Source organism: Dipodomys spectabilis, unplaced genomic scaffold (assembly GCF_019054845.1).
Source record: "Dipodomys spectabilis isolate Male_0828 unplaced genomic scaffold, ASM1905484v1 ptg000089l, whole genome shotgun sequence".
NCBI lineage: Eukaryota > Metazoa > Chordata > Mammalia > Rodentia > Heteromyidae > Dipodomys > Dipodomys spectabilis.
The window spans coordinates 18972282-18990564 of NW_024870766.1; the positions used below are offsets into that span (position 1 = coordinate 18972282).

General features: G+C 40.9%; 1 protein-coding gene and 2 pseudogenes across 1 annotated transcript in view; 1 reads left to right on the forward strand and 2 right to left on the reverse strand.

Moving 5' to 3' along the window:
* The first annotated feature begins 220 nt into the window (after window positions 1-220).
* LOC122111856 lies at window positions 221-2039 on the forward strand (annotated as a pseudogene).
* Window positions 2040-2125: 86 nt separating this feature from the next.
* On the reverse strand, window positions 2126-2789 carry LOC122111857 (annotated as a pseudogene).
* Window positions 2790-5537: 2748 nt separating this feature from the next.
* The window catches only part of Lamb1 (laminin subunit beta 1), a 75119-nt gene continuing 62373 nt past the window's right edge, over window positions 5538-18283 (reverse strand). Inside the window, exons 26-34 of the mRNA XM_042684626.1 lie at window positions 17799-17983; window positions 16656-16897; window positions 12904-13107; window positions 11865-12009; window positions 9802-10009; window positions 9568-9709; window positions 7223-7399; window positions 6014-6173; window positions 5538-5838 (exon numbers count right to left, since the gene is read on the reverse strand). Coding sequence (XP_042540560.1) covers window positions 5702-5838; window positions 6014-6173; window positions 7223-7399; window positions 9568-9709; window positions 9802-10009; window positions 11865-12009; window positions 12904-13107; window positions 16656-16897; window positions 17799-17983 — 1600 coding nt within the window. The 3' untranslated portion in view covers window positions 5538-5701. The remainder of the gene's footprint in view (window positions 5839-6013; window positions 6174-7222; window positions 7400-9567; window positions 9710-9801; window positions 10010-11864; window positions 12010-12903; window positions 13108-16655; window positions 16898-17798; window positions 17984-18283) is intronic.

Sequence of the window (18283 nt, forward strand, 5' to 3'; positions counted from 1 at the left end):
TCCTAATTCTTTTGACTAGCTCTATTACATATTTTATATTTATTATTTTATAAGGCTGTATCTTGTATTTGTAATCCTAAGATTTTTGTTGTTGGTAGTTGTGGGGCTTGAACTGTGGGTCTGGGCATTGTCCCTCAGCTCTTCAGCTTAAGACGAGCACTGTACTACTTCAGCCACAGTGCCACTAAGAGTTTCATGGACTTTCCTGCTTGGCCTGGCTTTGAATCACTATCCTCAGATCTCAGCCTCCTTAGGATTACAAGTGTGAGCCACCTGCGCCCGGCTAATGCTAAGATATTTAAAGGTTATTATTCTTTCATCTGTTTTACAGGGATCTACTCAGTGGTTAGAAAAAATTTCTGGAGAAGTATAACCTAAATATTAATCCCTGTGTTCTACATGGCAAATGATTATTTCTTAAAGTGTTAGAAAAACTGCATTTACTGATAAATGTTTTAAGATAGTTTTTTATCTTAGGACCAAGTACTAAAAAAAGTTCAGTAGGTTTTTGAGTATTATAACTAGAATCAGAGCATTTCAGATTATGGAGTTCCAAATTTTGGTTTTGATAGCATAGATTTCTAAAAAGGAAAGTAAAAGAATACTAGAGATAGTTGACTCTAGGTGTCCAATTCGGACCGCTGCAGTTCCTCACTGGCGTTCGCCCTCGCCTTGCTGCCCACCTTCTGAGCTGACCATGCTGGCACATCTCAGTGCACTCCCCACACAGATGGATTACAAGGGACAAAAGCTAGCTGAACAGATGTTTCAAGGAATTATTCTTTTTTCTGCAATAGTTGGATTTATCTATGGGTACGTGGCCAAACAGTTCGGGTGGACAGTCTATAGTTATGGCCGGATTTGCTTTTTCGTGTTTGCTGACACTTCCTCCATGGCCCATCTATTGGTAACATCCCCTCAAATGGTTACCTGTTCAAGACTCAGGAACAGAAGACAAGAAAACAGGGATAGAAAAATTAAGAGGCATGCTAAAAATAATTGGGGTTTTCTTTTTTAATTTTTTAGAGTTTAATAAAATTTTAATAATATTGGTAGGGAGCCAACTCACAAGATGCCCTGGAATACAGCATATAAAGAAACCTCAGAGACAAAAATAAAAACTCATGAAAACATAAGAGCACTCTAAAAAAGGTAATAATCTTTAGGATAAAGAAACCATTTTCTCAATAAAAGGACTGAACATGTTTAATAAAGATTAAATGAGATTAAAGATAAGACATGTGGCTTGTGTTTTCCACTTACAGTGATTAGGCCAAAGCATTCAGGAAGCACCAATGAGCTCCAATCCCCAACAGTGTGTAGTAACAGCCTCTGGGAAGGGGTGGGGAGGGTGAGGGGTGACGGGGCGACGTGGAGAAGTTCTCACAACCCACTTACAGGACAGGAATGCATTTACTCTGGCTGTGGAGCGCCCTTGGAAATGACCTATGTTGGCAAGTGGAGTAGAGACAGCACTTTTCCACCCAGTAGAAGTAGCAGTGGGGGAAGATGGTGCACCTCTCCCATCCACACAATTGCAACTGCAATCCCAGTGGGGACGTGGCCTAGAGAAAGTGACAAGCTGCCTCCTCTGGGAACAACTCATTACTCAGATAAACGAAACCAAACAGTTCTATGTGACCAACAAACCAAAGAAGCCAAAACCACAGGCGTCCCCACCCCCCAGAGAGATGATATGCCACTCCCTGGTGTGACAGGAGAGGCGGGAACAGAGAAGATACTCCTGGCGCAGTGGCACTGATCATCTGCCAGACCAGCTGTGCTATCCCATCCAGTTCTGGGTGGGTGGATGGGGGGGTGTCCCTCTACAGCAAATACTTTAATGCTACTGTCATTCGGGCTTGATTTTCTTTTTTTCTAAGGCCACTACATGCTGTGCTTCATTTGGGCCAGATGTTCACATCAGCATGTCTGCTCATCCCCGCTAAGAACCAACTATTATTTACATGAGGAATGACTACTGAAACCTAGTGGATAGCAGAGCCACCAGCCTCCCGGCCAGACACATCATAAAGGAGGGGACACCTGAGATCCAGCCCCATAGGACAGGCCCTCATTTTCAATCCTAAATCAATAGTCTAAACAGATGTGGACTGCATGTCATGAGAGGGTCCAAAGAGAGACTTGAGGCTGTGTACTCTAGATGTCTACTTGGGCTGCACTGGCTATTAAAAAGTTAGGTGCAACTTCCAGATGAAAGACATCAGCAACATCTTAAAGTCCCAATTCCTGAAGATAGAACTCACTGAGGCTTCTAACGCTTCTGGCTGCTAATTGAATCAAAGTCAATGACAATCTTGTTGCATTTCGGTGAGAATTTCCTGAACTTAACCCCGGCCATCTCAAACATGAGCCTTGCAGCTCTTATCACTCACGGCATTTATCAGACATGAAAATCACTTCCTTTATACCTGCCTGGATGATGAGTTTAGCACATTCATTACATGGGAACAGAGCAGCATAGATAGTACAGCCCTTCACGTCCGCCGAATTCTTGTTCATGATGGCATTCAGATCAGCGTGACACACATAAGGGTATTTGGTATCCAACTTATTCACTGCTGTCCTACTCCAAGGCAACTGGTCATCGCTGCACCCATTGGGCATCCCATTGTACCCTATCCCAACGATCTTAATTTCAACATTCACAATGCAAGCTCCAACCTGGGAATTTGGATCTTTGCTTGTCTGTGCTGACAAAAAGGCCACCGCCATGAGATACCACTCCAAATATCCCGTTTTTTGCAGGAAACTTCGCTCATGTTGAGTCCACATGCGGCTTCATGCACAGAAGAGCACAGGATATAATCACCGCAGGAGCGGGGTGCCAAGCACTGCCAGAGCTGGAGACACCAAGTCAAAACGAGGAGCAGACCGGGGGTGAGGGCTTCAGTAGCTCCAGGGTGGTGAATGGCTCGGGGTGCAGTGGGCCACGGAGGCCGCGGCATGGGGTGCTGAGAACCAGGCAGATCCAGTAAGGACTGCCTGGCTGATGCCTGCCACCCGCCCGCTGCTCGTCCCCGCCGCCGTCCCGGCCGCCGCCACCGTCCAGAGCCCGAGAAGCTGATTGGGGTTTTCATGACTCAACACCTACTTTCGTTTTCTCTGAGATGAGCTAAATTGCTATCATAACCAAATAATGAGATTAAAACTCCCTATGCTCATAAACACAGCTGCATATAGATTTAGTTTTCTTATTTCAAAGACAGAAATAACTCAGTTGTTTGACTTATATTTTAGACCAACTCCTCATAATCTTATGAAATGGAAAACAAAAACACAACTATGCAATGCTTCTTCCAGGTATAAATACTAAATGCCTCATAAATGACAGCAAAAAAAATACTAGAGATACATGAACTCCGTATTCCCTTGTGATTTAAAGGTTATTGTCTTAAGGTAAGTTTGAATACAATCTTTGTGTCAAATATAATCTGTATGCCAGAAGATACTATCAGTTGATCGTAGCTCAGAGGACAATATTTATTAGTTTTAATTTTTTAGTTGCATTATTCATGGACTACATTGTCCTTTGTGTGTTCACTACTTTAGGGATTATGTCATAGTCATAACGGGTATATTGTAAAAACTGAGTTTTCTTACCTGGGAAATTATTGAAAATTAAAATAAGATCAAGCTGTTAAGTTTGCTAACTATGGTTGTTGGGTGGGTGCGTGGATGGGTGGAGAAGTAGCTGAAACCTTTCCCCTTATTTAGTCTTTATTAGTCTCCTTGAGATTTTCTTCTATATGTCCCAGTTTTTGTGGTTGCCTGAAACTCCTGAAACTCCTGTTTCATCCTCTTAAGTGAAGGCTTGTTAAAAATGAGACAGTCAAGCTGGGCACCAGTGACTCACACTTGTAATCCTAGCTACTCAGGAGGCTGAGACCTGAGGACTGCAGTTAAAAACCAGCCGGGGCAGGAAAGTTCGAGAGACTCATCTCCAATTAACCACCAGAAAACTGGAAATAGTGTTGTGGCTCAAGTGGTAGAGTGCCTTGAGCTAAGAGTTCAAGGACAGTACCCAGGCCCAGAGTTCAAGCGAACCCAATGACCGACCAAAAAAAAAAAAAGTCTTCTAGGGCAGGTCCTTTTGAGGGTCATCTCCCCTCTACCTTATGTCGGCTATGTGTACTCTTCAGTATTGTCATGTTTTGTTAAGTGTATGTGGTTCTGAGTTTGTAGTGGTCAGGCGTGAGGGCTGGCATACTTTGCTACTGATGCATATGAACTCTGTATCTTTTAAACTTGAACTCTCAATATACCATTAACTGCTAAACACCAAACATGCCACAAGGCACTCCCCTTCCCCCCCCTGCCGCCCCCAGTCCTGAGGCTTGAACTCTGGGCTGTCCCTGAGTGTGTTTTGTTCAAGTCTAGCACCCTACCACTTATAGCTCCACTTATAACTTTTTCCGTGACTTAACTGGAGATGTGTTTCACAGACTTTCCTGCCTGGGCTGGCCTCAGTCCTCAGAGATATCAGCTTCCTGAGTAGGATTACAGGTGTGAGCCACTGGCACCTGCCTCACAAGGAAGTTTGGTTGAAGAATAGTAAGACTTAATATGAAATTCTAGGTACAGAATAGTTCAGTTAAAGGGTTCTCATTCAGTATATAAATGCAAATACATGAGGAAATAATACAGCAGGAAAATGTCCATTTACTGTTACGTACTAAGCTCTCAAGGTAACTGCAGCTCTGTGAAATTGAGTGTCTGAGGTATTTTGTAGTCATAGATGAAAATGTATGGTGAAGTAGTTTCTACTATTTAAGAAATGCTGGGGTTACCATTTTGCTATGTTACTAGGATTTTTATCTAAATAAAAGTGGCAAATAATTGCCTTGGACCAGAGAGAAGTTATCTTGTTTAAATTGCAGCTGTTTACATAACTTTTATACAGGCCTAGCCCCAACTGCTTTTATGGGTGGATTAAGTGGTTTGCACCAGAAGAAGAGAGTTGGTCTAAGAATTATTCTAGAGGTTCTATGTGTTGGATGAGTTGTTGTGTGATAGTTTGACTTCACCTATATAGTCTGAGGAAGAGATGGTTTAGCCATGATGTTTAATGTAAAAGCTAAGAAGAGCATTAGTTCTGTATTTGAATACCACTGCTTAATTGTCAGGAATGGTTAACAGTCCACCAGAACCACGTGTTTATTGTATGAGGTAGAACTTGAAAGAACTCGCCCTTACTTTGTAGAAATGGTTGCTTTCTGCTTGTACTTCTAAAGCAAATATTTAGAGAAGTTTGAGAGATTGCAGCCACTGAAAGGACGATGGCAGCAAAGGCTGCATCCTTCCTCCTCCACCGTGACCTGGACTCCACTGCGGGGAGTTTTGGGGAGATGCTGACCTAGAAAGATGAGTAATATGTTTATACATGTAACAAATTCCAATCCTCCTGGAGGCAGTAAAACCTCTTGGAATCCATCTTGCCAATAAAACTGAAGGATTCATGAACAGCCACTAAATCAGGTAAAGGAATGATGGACTTAGTAAAAAAAAAACAAAAATTATACAAAAACACTGTACTTTTATTTTTTTAACTCCATACAAAATTGGTTAAAAACATTAAATAGGTAATGAGTTTTACTTTGAAGATTATTAAGTCAGTTTTTTAAAAATGTAATCATTTTACTTTGGTCACCTGAGCCATCTTCTAGCCCTTTCTTCTTTGTTACAAGCAGGTGCTGTATATAGTAACTTTCTCACTTATATCCTGAAGGAGGGAACGGACTTCTCCTTCTAACCTAACTAATTCTTGAGCTTTATCTTCTAAATATTTTTGATTATCTTCATATTTTCTTTCTAAATCTGTGGAAGATAAGAAAAAGTTTAGTATGAGCAAGTTAAATTTCAATGATGTGAAAATTTGCAAGGCTCTACTGAAACTTGGGACAAAGTGAATGAACTTTCAAAAACCTTTTAAAGAAAGGTTCTGTCCATGCCTTAATTTTTTATAAATTTGAGCCCAGATAGAAAGACCCACCTTTGAGTAGTTGCAGTTTGCTATTTGCTTGAGCCAAAAGTGTTTTTGCTTCGTTTTGTAGCATTTCAGCTTTCCTTCTGGCATCAGCTGACTCTTCAGTTTTTTTGGCAATTAAACTTTCTACCTTTTTATACTTTTCATCAAGTTCACCATCCAGAGTCTGCAGTTGCACATTAGACACAAAGGGGTGGTAAATATCAATAATTGCGTAACTTTCAGGGCAGGTATGTTGTATTAAAAGCCATCACAGGTGTATTCAGGCTTCATATCATGATTTTTAAAAACATTTCAGTGACATTTTAGGATTACAATATATGTCTCTAGGGTTACAAGCACTTTCCTATAGAAAAATTAGTGTAACTAGGAAAGCAACACAAAGTAGATTAGATAATCAAAGAAAGTTGTTTGGAGGAGATTGAGGGCCATTTGGATTGAGAATAGTTTAGGGTATTGACAGCAAGAAATTAGAAACTTAATGAAAGTATAGAAAGAAAGGATTTTTTTTGCACTGTTCAAGTCATTAGGAAAAATAAGAGGTCATTTACAAAAGGCTGTGTAAACAAACTACCTGGGAGATTTATACTCTCAGAACTGCAGAAATGTTAACACAATGGGAAAGTTCAGTACCACAATATTGAACTTTTCTCACTGTTTACTTTCTTCCCAACCAGAAGTATAGGAAAGTTACTTTTCTGAAGTGCCTCAAAGGAATTTAATAGTTTAAGTCCTTGCCCACACACTTAAATGTGTGTTCCAAGCATGACTTGGCCTGTAGCTAGCCTGACAATCTTTTGCTAAATATATGCTGAACCTCCCAAAGAAAACCATGAATGAAAGACGTAAAATTTGATTTCCCACTAGCTACTCTGTAGTGAATGAGGTATTTCCATTCTGCTTGCAAAGTATTCTCAATACTTTAGATAATTGAGAAATGACCAGATAATTGTATGACAGAAAGTTCAGTATGCTTAACTCTTAGTTAAAATAACTTCATTCTTCTATACTGAAAGGCAGAAGTCATGTTTGTTTCCCTATCCACCTCTATTATTTTCCATCTGTATCTCTATAGACTGCTATTTTAACATCGATTCTCTGGCATATTTCTGGTTAGTACCCATATTAGGTTTCTTATTACTTCCACAGAAGGCAACAAAGAAATGGGTTTCATCTTTACCAACTTAGCTGTGAGGTTATAAAAATGATGTTTACCTTCTTAACATCGTCTGCATTTTGTTTCACAGTGTATACTACTTTTTCAATATATTCGGCCTCCCCAGAGTTCTGAGTAGCCTTCCGCTTAAGTTCCTCTACATTCCTCTCTAGCTCACTGATGCGCTGGGAGGCGTTGAACAAAGTTTCTTCAGAAGCTACTGTTTCAGATTCAATCTAAAAGAAAAATATCCAGTAAGCTATTAGTGTTAGATTAAAAACTATAAGGATTAGGTTAAAAACCATAAGGAAATTTGAATAAATTAGGGTTCATTAATTGTAACAAATATGTCATACTAGGAAACAGTGTGGGGTATATATTTTTCTGTATTATCTCTGTTACCTCACACCTTTTCAAATAGTGTCTTTGAAAAGGAGTGTGGGACATATGGTGGATCAAGGGGGAGTATCATGCTTTGAGGCCAGCCTGGGAATAAAGTGAATCCTTAACTTGGAATATAACTAATATAGAAGTGAGGCTATAGGCATGGCTCAGGTGGTAAGAGTACCTGCCTAGTTAAGTACCAGGCCCTGTGTTCAATCCTCATTACTGTCCCTTCCCCTAAAAAAAGGAAGTATTACAAGTTTAGTGGAAGACTTAAAGACTATTTTGCAGCCAGGCGCTGGTGGCTCATGCCTGTAATCCTAGCTACTCAGAAGGCTGAGAACTGAGGATCTCAGTTCAAAGCCAGCTTGGGCATGAAAGTCCATGCGACTCTTATCTCCAATAAACTACCAGAAAACCGGAAGTGGTGCTGTGGCTCAAGTGATAGAGTGCTTGTCTTGAACTGAAAAGTGCAGGGACAGCGCCCAAGCCCAGAGTTCAAGCCCCATGACCAACAAAAAAAACCCAAAAAACTATTTTGCCATTTTTCTCTAGACCAAAGGAAGTAACTGAAAACTTGTATGAAATGCTCAACTTTGATTCTTGCTCCATTACCTATATATTTATATGTTCATTCACATTATTTTGTTAACTTACGATGATCTGAGACTTTTTTATTGGTCATGGTGCTTGAACTCTTGGCTTGGGCTCTGTCCCTCAGCTCTTCAGCTCTAGGCTAGCACTCTACCACTTGAGCCATAGCATCACTTCTGATTTTCTGGTGGTTTATTGGAGACGAGTCTCATGGACTTCTCTGCCCAGACTGGCTTTGAACTACAATTCTCAGATCTCAGCCTCCTCAGTAGCTAGGATTATAAGCGTGAGCTACTAACTCCTGGCTCTGATAGAAATTTTTTTCTTAACATTGAGAACCACCCCTGAACAACTTGATATGTTGGAGAGGGATTACCACACAAACTTCCAAAATAGCATGGGAAAAAATAGTATTAATGCTAAATGTTAACTCTAGTAGTGGAGGTAGTTAATTAGAGAAAATGTAGGGGCTGGGAAGGTGGCTCAGTGGTAGAGCGCTTGCCTTGCATGCATGAGGCCCTGGGTTCGATTCCCCAGCACCACATAAGCAAAAAGAAAAAAGCCGGAAATGGCACTGTGGCTCAAGTGGAAGAGTGCAAGCCTTGAGCTGAAGAGCTGAGGGACAGCGCCCAGGCCCAGAGTTCAGGCCCCATGACCGGACCCCCCCCCAAAAAAAAGAGAAAATGTGGAGACTAGGAATGTTCCTTTTAAAAAGTGTGTGAGATTACATGACCTGAGAAAGTTACAGCTGAAAACTATAGATATTGAGTTATTTAATGGGGAAAAAAAGTAGGCAACTGCTTAAGGATCTACAATTTGATCTCTTTTGAAGGAGAATCAAACTTTTAAAAAAGCTAGCAAGCCAAAATAAGCCATGATACCATAACTAATTTCTCTAGCAGTTTAGGCTTTTTTTTTTTTTTTTTTTAAGTTCTCAGGTGTGGGTGCATATGCCTAAAATCTCAGGAATGAGGAAGCTAAGAAAGAGTTACAGGTCAGCCTGTGTGGTTGATATATATCACATAAAGTAATCTTCAAGATAGCTGGGTACCAAACCAAATATTTCACCTGTAATACAAGTTTCCAATTTGTGTGTGTGTGTGCATGTGCGCGTGCACGCACGTGTGTACACATTCAGTTACTGGGGCTTGAACCAGCACCTGGCTTCCTTAGCCTTTTTTTTACTCAAGGCTGGTGCTCTGTATCACAGGAGAAATCATCTCCCAAGGTCTTGAGTGGAGGGGTAGGCCTGAGAAGGCCTGGATAACACTCCATCCAGTTTTAACATCATGTGAGAGAAGAGTTCAGGTTTGTAAGTGAATTATTTTAACTACTGAGTTGAATTCCTGTTCATGGATTTTTTGAATAAAAGAATACATACATAGGTCTTTTCTCCCACAATGTAAGCCAGCTGTTAGCATCTCACCGAGGTCAGCAGGGTCTGGGTTCCTTGGATATCCTCGTCGGCTTGTTTGATTGCCTTCTCTGCTGCCACCTGGGCCTTCTCTGCTTCTTCCAGAGCTTCCTTTACCATGTCTGCAGTAACTTTAACATCTGTTGCACTTTTGCTGCATAGAATGAAGTACTGTTAATTACCAAAACTATTTTCTCTCAGCCCCCCCCCCCCCCCCCCCCCCGGTGCCATCATGTTCTCAGATACCTGGCTCTTTTAGCTTCTTCCAACAACGTCTCAGCTCTGGCAATATCAGCAGCACTCTGCTGTAGAATAACTTCTACTTGAGAAAGGCTTTCCACTCGTCCACGGATGTCTTCTGTCAAGCTTTGTAACTGCTCTGGGGTGCTAGGCATTTCCATTTTCAGTACTTCATTAGCAACTGCTTCAATGCTGTCCAAATCAGCACCATCCTCTGAAAACAAAAGTGAAATCAGAGATGGTTCACTCCCTCAACCATATTGGCCATATTGAAACCACCCCAAGGCACCTGCTTCCCATTGAAGTGAACAACCTAACTGGGCGAGGAGATGAGAGCTACGAGCATGAGGAAAACTGCAGAAAGGCAGGAGTAGCAAGGGCATTCCACAGAGGATGAAGAACTGACCAGGTCTGGAAGGAAAACAATTTCAACCACACATTCAGGTCGGAAGACAGAATGGGTGGAACATGTCTCAAAGTCTGGTGGAGTGCGTGGTTTCAGAGTGTGTAAAACTACACAGGGTCCTGTTTGAAGTGGGGATTTGAAGGCACTGAGAACTTTTGAGGATGAAAAAGAACTTGCTTCTATCCTTTACCAGTTATCTAGACTGAGGAATTACAGAAAAGGGTAGAAATCTAGTAAGAACCAAGAAGACCAGGATATATAGTACCAGGGAAGCCAAAGAACTTCAAATGTTAAGTGCAACAAGTGGTTAAAAAACATGACAATGTCAGACCTCACTCATTTCGATTTCCCTTTTTAGACTGTCAGCATAAAATAGGGACACACACAATTTAAAGGAAAATATGTTGGAATGATAGCTCCACAGGACACTCCCAAAGATACAGCCTTGGCAATACTGATAATAGCCATTCTCCCTTCTCACCTAATGATCAAAATGGCATTCATCTTATTAGTCTGCCAATTATTGTGATCAAACTCCATTTTCCAGTTACATTTATGCATGGGCATGTGACTTGCTTCTAGAGGTTTAACTCCCCCTTCTTACAAAAAGATAAAAATCCTCTCATTAAATACTTTGTTTTTATGGGAAGTCTGAAGCCTTGGCAGCCACTTTGTAACCATGAGGGGCTTCATGGTTACAAAGAAGAAGAAAAAAAACCTGCTTAAGATGGAAGAGCAGAAAGAAAGTACATAAAACTTCAGACCCATGAAGTCACACTCTTGACATTACGTGAGATAACAATGGTCCTTTTTGATGGATGCAGTTGAGTTTTTTCTAACCTGCAGTCTACATCATCCTTACTGACACTTGATCTGTGACCAGCAACATGTGGGATTCTAGACATTTGTTGGCTCAACAAAACCCTGAATGTGTAGAACTCTCACTACAGATAGGTAGGCACTCTGTAAGTAACATAATTATAAACTTTGGGCCAATACCAGAGTAACAAAGTGTTTCTGTAAGTTTTTAATGATAGTAAATGTAAATTTTGGCATAAGTTCTAAATTCAGTGCTCAAAAGTAAGTGCTTTTGATTTCTGGATTTGTTTGATTTGGGAGTCACATCGTGAGAGCCTGTACTTGCATGATGCTTGAGAAGGTTATTTACACATACACAGAAGCTTCTTAAGAAATGGAAACTTTTTTTTTTTTTTGTCGGTTGTGGGGTCTGAACTCTGGGCCTGGGCACTGTCCCTCAGCTCTTCAGCTCAAGGCTAGCGCTCTACCACTTGAGCCACAGCATCACTTCTGGCTTTTTCTGTTTATGTGGTGCTAAGGAATCGAACCCAGAGACTCATGCATGCGAGACAAGCGCTCTACCACTGAGTCACCTTCCGAGCCCCAAGACATGGAAACATTTCTTTTTTTCTTTTTTTTTTTTTCCAGGGCTGAGGACCGAACCCAGGGCCTTGCGCGTGCCGGGCAGGCGCCCTTCTGCTGGGCTAAACCCCCAGCCCTGAAACATTTCTTAACCTGAGTATTTTTCTATCTCGAAGGTGTTAGTTAGACATAAAGTGACATTTCTAGTATTCTGCCAGAAATGGATTTTATCTAAAATTCCGGAACATTCTAAAAGTAAATGTAAATATGAAAAATTCCTTACCGGTCAGAAAGTCTCTGATTTGCTTGATCAGATTTCTCAGGTCCTTGTTGCTCTTGTCTACTTTTTCTTTGGTGGTGTTTGTTTTCAACAGAACATCCTGAGCATTCTGTTTTGCTTCATCTGCCCTCAGCTTCGCTTCAGAGACCTAAATATGAAGAATAAATCATCCATGAAACAACTTCACTCTTTCTAAACCAGATCAGAACGTTATTAGTAGTCTAAAATATAATGTAAAACTAAGCATTTGGAAATGTCTTGGAAACAAATTTCTCCCATTTGTGTTCCTATGTAGGCTGGAAATATTCAGCACACAAATTACCATACAGTATTCTTAGGGCTAGCATTTACAATTTATTCTTAACTCTTCAACACAGTAGTTTATAAAATGTCCTTTTCTCAGGTACCAACGTACTTCTGAAGTGTATTTTAGAAGAACAAATGCCCAATGTTATTTTTGTTGGTTGTGGGGCTTGAACTCAGGGCCTGGGCACTGTCCCTGAGTTCTTCTGCTCAAGGCTAATGCTCTACCACTTTGAGCCACAGCTCTACTTTGGGTTTTCTGGTGGTTAATTGAAAATAATTACTAGGACTTTTCTGCCCAGGCTGGCTTTGAACCACTATACTCAGATCTCAGCCTTACAGGATTACAGGCATGAGTAACTGATATCTAGCTTAAAAAAAAAAAAAATCTCTTAAATAGTTCAAATGCACAGCCTTTCTAACACAGCTTAATTTATCACCCTAAGTTAACCTGGTTATCTTAGATTATTGTCTAATAATCTATAGCTATTATCTTATAATCTTATAGCGAAGGTATGATCTGTTCAGGCCTAAATCTATTTGGGGGGAAGGAGTTCTCAAGCTATGAATAAAACTTCTTCATCTCTTAATGACTTGACCATACAAAAACATGAACTTTCCTACTTGACATGGAAATGCTGTTAGCATTTGGAATTGATCTCTTCCTTTCAGATCCTCTCTAGTCTTCAAATGAACACCAACAAACATAACAAAAAAGTAAGGTCATCCTCTAAGTTACCATCTTGGAAAGCTGTTCCACTTCAGCCAGTGCGCTCAGGACATCTCGGTCAAAGTCCATGGCTTTCTGCCAGGCATTGTGGGCCACAGTCACTAGACCACCACAGCCAGGGCCCCCACATTTCTTCTGTCCTTCATCTGTTCTGCAGTTTGGGCCTCCACACTCAGTCTGGGAACAGTCTTCCCCTGGAGGCGTTCCACAGGTCTGCAAGGAGCCAAGGATCAGGCACAGGGTTAGGAGAGTCTGCTGCAGAACATCTGTCAGGGCCTGGGTGGCCCTAGAGAACATGCAGGTGGTCCTTGGCAGGGTTTCTTAGAAACATAGTGTTCACAAAGGCAGCCATGCTACTCACTAGATGTTTGAAAAAGAACTATACAACTTGTGGGTAGGAATGAGAGGGAAAAACTGGGAGTGAGAGAGAGGATGACACTTTTCAAAAAGAAATGTATTCATGACCTGACTTCTGTAACTGTAACATCTTATACCTCACCTTTGTAATAGCAATAAAAATTTTAGAAATATAAAAGAAAACATTGAAAACAACAACAAAACCTTGTACTGTTCTGGAGATGGAGAGGAGCAAGGAGCTCGGGGAATAGCCAACCTGTTTATTACCAATGGATATCACACACCTGCCCAAGTGCATTAGAATATCACATGGGGTCTGCCCAGTGTATCAACATTATCTACTTTGTCAAGTAGGATCCCACCAATGGGAGAGCCAAAGCATACTTCCCTCTTTTTTGCCCTAACCATTTGGATTCAAAAACAAAAGGTATGGTGGAACTTGTTTGGGCTCGGCAGTGTTAACTGCTCTGGTACATAAGATGACATAGAAAGCCTATTATCTGGCCCTCACTAACTTTCACACCTAGTTTGGAAGACAATCATTCCATATAAGTAGCCAAGAATAGCTGAATGTGGTAAGCAGGAAGGGAAATGGGAAGAGAGATGGCTGGTGGACAGGGAAGGGTTTGCTGGCTGCTGATTTGAGCAGGGGAAATGAAGACTATTACAGATGTAAATGGAAAACAACAGTATGAAGAAAAGGTGGACACAGCTTTTCCAAATTGCACTCTACCACTACCTGGTCCAACTAGCTCCCCTTTTTTCTTTTTTGTCAGTCATGGCGCTTGAACTCTGGGCCTGGGCACTGTCCCTCAGCTCTTCAGCTCAAGGCTTGAGTCACAGGACCACTTCCGGCTTTCTGATGGTTTATTGAAGATAACAGTCTCATGGACTTTCCTGTCGTGGCTGGCTTTGAACCGTGATCCTCAGATCTGAGCCTCCTGAGCAGCTAGGATTACAGGCGTGAGACACCAATGCCCGGCTTCCCCTTTCTTATCTACCATAAACTTCTCAAAGAGCACTGAGTGGTTACAGTACATAAATGCAAACTGAGAAAGTACAAGTGTGCTACATGATAGGAAAGGCAGGAAGAAAACTGTTTAGAGATGCCCTTTCATAGAAAATGAAAAACTAAATTAAAGAATTTACTGCAATGAAATACCATATTTCCTAAAGAGAAAGGACTTTATAAGAAACAAAGGCTATAGTGGACACAATCAACTGATTAAATGTTTTGTTTTGTTTTTTTTTTTGGGAGGGGGGGAAGAGGGTCTGGTCGTGGGGCCTGAACTCTGGGCCTGGGCGCTGTCCCTCGGCTCTTCAGCTCAAGGCGAGCGCTCTACCACTAGAACCACAGCGCCACTTCCGGCTTTTTTCTTTTTGCTTATGTGGTGTTGAGGAATCGACCCCAGGGTCTCATGCCTGCAAAGCAAGCGCTCTACCACTGAGCCACCTTCCCAGCCCTCAACTGATTAAATGTTAAGGTAACCATAATCCTTTATTACTAATAAATAATCTTTCACATGCTTGGTTTACTATACATAAGGATCATTGGAAAATGGTTATTGTGTGTGACGTAGAAGCGCCTGAGTCCCAATCAGGAAAAGAACCTAAAACTAGGGCTGATTTCTAAAAGCAGTGTGACAGCACTCTGTTTTGCTTCAATGAACAGGAGCAGACATGAGAAAACCAGCTGTGGATCTAGTTATAGGTCCACAAAAGGTCTAGAGGGGACAAAAATCTCTTTACAAGAAAATGACAGACTAAAGCCCATAGAGTTCTCACACGACAAATGACAAAGACAAAAGAACTGGAGACTGGCAGGTAGAAAAAGCCTGAAAGGAGGAATGTATCAGACTAGAGGCATACTCCCGCCTGCCACCCACTCCCAAGCTGTATTTGGTTACAAAGCAGAACTCATTTAGGGAGCTTAGCTGCTTCACACTGCAGTTCATAAAGATTTTATGACAAGGGAAGAGAAAGAAAGACTGAAAGAACTACCACTTCATGTCTGTGAATAACAACTTACTCTAATGTTAGGGGCATTGCTCTAGGCCTTCATTATTTTTTTTATTTAATAAACGTTGACAAGAGATCTATGTACTGATCATCTCCACTAGATACGGAAAAGCTTCCCAAGATACTATCAGTCCTTGCAGGCATCAATAAAATCAGTCACAATACAATGCAAAGGCACATTTTTGTCTATTTCAGAGAAAGTGGGGGAGTAGGAAAGGAAAGATGGTGGCTAAGACAAAAGTGGTAATAGTCTCAACTCGTCTCCATACACCTTTTCCTTTTACTGTGTCCATTTATAAGGCTGAGAATAAGCAAGCCTTCATCTATTAAGCAAAACAAAAAGCAAAATAAGAAACAATCCCCTGAATTCTTGTTGGTGCCCTTCCATGAAAAGCAGTAAGGAAACAAGAATTTCTCTGGGCCTATTTCCTGATTTTCATTCAACTCACTACTCAATTTCATTTGGCTTTAGAGTTACTGTGTAAAAGCTTCTAAGAACTGAATATATTTTCTTCACCAGAGATGAGAACCAGAACAAAGGAACACTTTAGCTAACATCCATGGAAAATGAGTGTTTTTGCTTTATGATTTTTTTTCCTTTGGAGAACTCTCATCTGGAATAATTCAGAATTCTTCCACAGAGATGGATTTTTTCACTTCTAATAAAACTATGTCTACATTATAAAAATCCAGTATCATTAAAAACCCATCCAGTTAATACAACAGTATGAGAAAGTAGTCATGGATTCTGGAGCTCTATCACAGAGAAACAGCTAGCTGACAGGGAATGCTGGGGAAACATGTTTTTCTTTCTTCCTTTCTTTCTTTTTTGCTGGCACTAAGACTTGAACTCTGGGCCTCACACTTCTCACTTGGCTCTTTTACTCAGTGCTGGTATTCTAACTACTTGAGTTACGCCTCCACTTCCAGCTGTTGCTGGTTAACTGGAGATAAGAGTCTCAGGCTTTTTTGTCCAGGCTGGCTACAAACTGCAATCCTCAGATCTCAGCCTCCTGAGTACCAAGGATGCCGGGTGTGAGTCACCAGACTCTAGCCCCAGGCTGTTTTTCATCTGTCTGGCTGTAGATGATCCGCACAGTGGCCTAGTCACTCGAGCCACCACTGAGTCATCCTGCGGGTTCATTTGCAAACTGCACCATGTTACAGACAAACCAGGATTTTTTTTTCCTGCTAAAAAAAAATGAAGGGAGGAACACAAAGGTACGATGTCTACGTGCCTCTTATATAAAATAATATTTATAAAAATGATCTCCAGGAAATGGAAACAAGAGGTTTTTTCCCCTTTGTAAAAACAAAAACAATAACAACAAACATGGATGTGAAGGCAAAGCCCAAATCTTACCATTTCAAAGCCCAAATCTTACCATTTCAGCAGCAGCTGAAAGATCTAGACTTTGCAATTTGCCTGCCAGTTCGTCAAGAAGGCTGGCCTGTTCTTCTTGCTTTTCCTTGAACTGGGACTCTTGCTCCATCAGCAAATCTTCCACTCTTTCTCGCATGGAAGCCGACTGGTCCACAGTGTTGTTGGGATCCGTGGTGGTGGCATTCACCCTTTCTTCAGCCTCAAGAGACATCTGGAAGTACTTGGTAATACTGTCCAAAGCACCTGGGGGCAGGAAATGAAACTGCCCACAGTTAATCTCCCTGTACATGATTTCCTCAAGTAGTGTCCATAATTTGGGGTCTTCTGACCCTAAGTTTACTATCAGGTTTTAGATTCAAGGAAAAATCTTCATGAAGAAATAGAGCTTTCCTCTAGTGACCACTGAATCTATTCTGTCCAATTAACACCTAGTTGGAGGTCAAACATCTGGGTAAAAATGAGACAAGAAGTCAATTGTGCAGTTGTCATGTCTACACATAAGCAAACATCAAGTTTTTTCAGATAGCTGCTGCCAGGAAGCCTGTACTTATATCCAGATGATTTTTCCCTTTTCTCATTTAGCTAATATCAACTAGTATCAAATGACTAGTATTCTCCATGACATGTTTTGGCTTTTGGGGCTTGGAGCAGAACAAGAACAAAAAAGTCGGCCATGGGTAAAACAGGACAACTTAACATGTTCTAATATGTTTCTACTTTCTTTTGCTTTTTTGGGGGGAGGGTTCTATATGAATTTGTGACAGATCTGGAAATATTTGCTGACTGGCTTCCAAGTCTTCCTATTTCTGGAAAGTGAAAGGATTTGCAGAGTTACAATTTGATACTTTAATTATTCAAAAGAGTCTTTCCAAGGAAGGCCAGAGAGCTGAAACACAAGCTGGAAAAATTAGAACATGGATCTAAACTACCACTTGCCCTGTGGGACTGTTGCTACGTCTCTTGGTCGTACTGTGTTGCAAGTGACAAATTAGTACAGGAAATTGTGCCTCATCTGTGTCACAGACTCAATAAGCAACCGTTTTGACACTATTAGAATATATTTTTTAGGTTATTCATTTTTTTAAAAGGGTAGACCATAAAATCCTTTGTCCAGAATTGAAGGTTCTATGTAAGAAATGCTCACCTCGAATATCTGAGTTTTTGATAAACTCTAGTTGTTCAGAAAGTTCACTGACAGTCTTGTCCAGGCTGTTTGCTTCTGCCTGAAGGAGGTCCAGTTCCCCAGCTGTGCTATTGTTTTGTGAAGCTGTGTCAGCTAATTTTACTTCTACTTGAGACATCTTTTCTGTAATGTCTTTGGTTAGTTTCCTGTAAAAAGAACAATAAGCTTATTGATGTAAAATAAACCAAAGAAGCTAAAGTCTAATTTTTTACTTTTTGTTTTCTTTTTGAGGCATGGACTTGCTTTGTAGTCTAGTCTGGCCTCGAACTTACAATCCTCCTGCTTTTCACTTCCTGAGAGTTAGAATTATGGGACACACACACACACACACACACACACTCATTTTTATACTTTCTACTAACATTGTAGTCATTTTCTGTGATTTCAAATCAGTGCAGCCGTATGAAACAATTCTATCTTGAAGTGCTGATTTGGTTCTTATAAGG